Source organism: Sander lucioperca, chromosome 10 (genome assembly GCF_008315115.2).
Source record: "Sander lucioperca isolate FBNREF2018 chromosome 10, SLUC_FBN_1.2, whole genome shotgun sequence".
NCBI classification, from domain to species: Eukaryota; Metazoa; Chordata; class Actinopteri; order Perciformes; family Percidae; genus Sander; species Sander lucioperca.
Genome location: NC_050182.1, coordinates 29,332,751 through 29,335,757, shown reverse-complemented (window position 1 = coordinate 29,335,757; position 3,007 = coordinate 29,332,751). Strand labels below are relative to the sequence as shown.

Here is a 3,007-nt window from a genome sequence, read left to right as displayed (position 1 = left end):
TTCTCATAATTGTAAATAATTTACTTCTGAGTTAATGTCTCAAAAACTTAGCCTGCCAATAAACTAAAGAAGAAGAAGGTCTCAAAATTATTTTGTCCACACCTTGAAGAGGATCATTTAAAAAGAAAAAAAAATTAGTTTTGTGTTTTTCTTAAAAAAAATAATATATTTTTTTCATGTTTTCTCAGCCCACACCCTGAAATGCTATCAGTGTTTACTGGTAACGGCATCAAAAAACTGCACGGAAACAACAGAATGCCCTTTCCAGGCTCAACAGTGTGCTGCAATGAGAATCACTTCATATGGAGGTATTTGTGCTGCATTGTTTTTATTGTTAAACTGCTTTGTGCTGTTCCAGTTTACAAAGGTTCCTCTTTTGTTACAGGTGGTTTAAAAGTTCTTGATGAAAACTCTAAATTCTGTGCTTCGACTGAAGAGTGTGGTGAGGCCTCAGTCAATTTTGGAACCTCCCAAACCATGGTTACCAGCAAGTGTTGCACCTCCAATCTCTGCAACACCCAACCTGCCCCTGGTAACTTACTTAAATTCTCCGTTGGTATTTAGATGCTGCTTTGTGTTAAGAGCTGTTTTAGTTGCATATGTAATTGCTGTAAAAATGTGAAAACTACTCTCCTTAAAAGTTAAGTGTTCGTTGCATTTGTCATGTTTCAGATGTCATAATGACTTGTTTTATTATTACTCAAAAACTGATTTAACTGACTTTTTCACAGTGCAGCTGTGTGTGTATATGTGTGTTCCAGGTTTAAGTTAATCTGTTTTACATAGTTTGAATCTTCTTTCATCTTAAAATATGTTCATTTGAAAGCTGTTCAGCAGCAGTGAGCGTCCATTAGCGTGCTGGACATGAAAAGCTGTAAAAAAGACACTGAAGAAGCACAGTCACCCCTCAATCCCCCTCTACATCCCCAAACATATAAACAAATGTTATGTTACAGAACCCAGCAAATCCAATCCGAATGGTAAAATGTGCTTCTACTGTGATGGACAAAAGTGCAACAACACTCTAAACTGTGAGGGGAATCAGGACTACTGCATCTCAACAACAGGTAACAGGCCTACAGCATTAAACATCTAACTCTGTTCCACATATTTCCTCTGCTCAGTTGGATGTTTAGTCATTCCAATAGGTGTATTAAAACTTTAAGTTCTCAAACTAACATTATTTTCATTCTCCCAGTGAATGCAAAAGAACTAAAGGTGACCCTGAAGGGCTGTGCCTCCAAGATCATGTGCTCAAAGCAAACTACACAGACTGGAGGAGCCCTTGCAACAGAAATTAGCTGCTGTCAGGGGAACTTCTGCAACAGCGCCAGCAGCACAAGTGCTGGCCTTCTGCTCCTGCTGGCACCGCTGGTCTCTTTGGTCATGCTCTCCTAACTGGTGGAGACGGCAGCATCACCACTCAGCTTTTCTTTCATCTTTGCATGGCCTCATACTGCTGCTCACACCCTGGTCCCCATCCTTTCAACCAATGACTGAGAAAGTTTAGTAAAGTGTGAAAATACAATTTAGTAGAGATTTCAACTTTTTCTCTAGCCTCATACAGTTTGGCAGCTTTTTTTTTGTTGTTGTTTTATATGATAATATGATAGTTGGGGCTTCGTAAAGTACAGAGTTTGGTCTAGACCTACTCTATCTGTAAAGTGTCTCGAGATAACTCTTGTTATGATTTGATACTATAAATAAAATTGAATTGATAAGTGTTTTGTATAGGTTGATTTACAGCTTATCCTGTTATTTTATTCTTAATTGGAACAAGTAAAAAAATAAATGCTAATGTTGATGCAGTTTTTGTTCTGGGTGTTATTATCCTGATGATAAAGAATATTTTGACGTTACTAATATAAGCTGAATAAATAAATATCCTAATGCTGTTGAGATTCTGTTTTCTATGAGTGCTCTAAATCCTTTGTCTCATTTCAAAGACATTTGGCATATAACCATTAAGGATTTTCACTTTACAAGTTGATGCATGGAATAGTGTTTGCAGGTCTGAGTCAGACACAGTCTATTTACTGATTCCAGACTCTGATTGTATCCCTGATGCTTTACAGTGTTTAACATGCCAAAGATTAAGCATTTCAGACCTGCAGTTTCCCAACACACATTGAAATGTAATATGTACTAAAAGGGCCCTCAATGTGATTTAGTTTTAAACTACATGAACTAATTGGCCACAAATGCCTGTTTGTGTAAGACACAATATGATTTTATTATTTTAAATAAGCTCAGGTTGTTCTAGGAGGTGCTGTTTAAGGGGTTATGTCTAGGAAATGTCGTTCAATGTGAGACAGTAATGTAGATATTTGGGAAATGTTGCCCTGTCTTGGGGTGCTGAGATTTGTGGGAATGTATAAGGGAATGTAAGTGTCCATGTTTATGGGATTTATGGATATATACAGTATGTATAAAAAATTTTTTTTATTTTAAATATTTTTTAGTTTAGTGCAGGCAGGAATTTTGCCTGTTAGCAAGTGTGTTCTTAGGGCCTAAATTACACACTTGCCAACAGGCCTAAAGTTTAGGCTATTGTTTAGGTCAAATATTACGGTCCCTCATTAATAGGCATTAGCTGTTGATGTATATTCCCATGAGTCTTAATCACCCTCAACTGTTCAGCCTGTCCCCATCTCTAAATGTGTATTTTAGTTGTGTATAACCAAAGACATTAAATCAGTGGCCGTAGCATCCATGACATCACCCATTGGTTTGTGGACTGCCGTTTTGAAGCCTTGAGTTTGATGATACGGGCATCGCCCAATTAACTTTGATTAAATAAAAACACACATAGTGAGAGGGTCAGAGTTCAAGATTAAAACACGGACCACATCCAAAAACAAGATTAAGTCTATTGTACACAGCGCCATATGCATTGCTAAGGCTCTGCCTATGCCGGTGACTGACAGGTCGGCGTGTAGCCATGCCCCTAAAGCATCCACTGCTTTATAGTTTATTTTACAATAAATGGGACCATAATTAACAAAAT

The 3,007-nt window shown here is 37.5% G+C and overlaps 1 protein-coding gene across 1 annotated transcript; it reads left to right on the top strand.

The window, feature by feature from the left end:
• The first annotated feature begins 388 nt into the window (after positions 1-388).
• LOC116049773 (urokinase plasminogen activator surface receptor-like) lies at positions 389-1,513 on the top strand. Its single transcript, XM_031299745.2, has 3 exons — positions 389-532; positions 957-1,067; positions 1,199-1,513. Exons 1-3 carry the CDS (start codon positions 478-480, stop codon positions 1,396-1,398), a joined length of 366 nt encoding a protein of 121 aa, XP_031155605.2. The 5' UTR covers positions 389-477; the 3' UTR covers positions 1,399-1,513.
• The last annotated feature ends 1,494 nt before the right edge of the window (positions 1,514-3,007 follow it).

Coding starts and splice junctions, on each gene's coding strand:
- LOC116049773 (XM_031299745.2), top strand. CDS start 478: ATGGTTACCAGCAAGTGTTGCACCTCCAATCTCTGCAACACCCAACCT. Junction 533..956: donor CAACACCCAACCTGCCCCTG/GTAACTTACTTA, acceptor GTTATGTTACAG/AACCCAGCAAATCCAATCCG. Junction 1,068..1,198: donor CTACTGCATCTCAACAACAG/GTAACAGGCCTA, acceptor TCATTCTCCCAG/TGAATGCAAAAGAACTAAAG.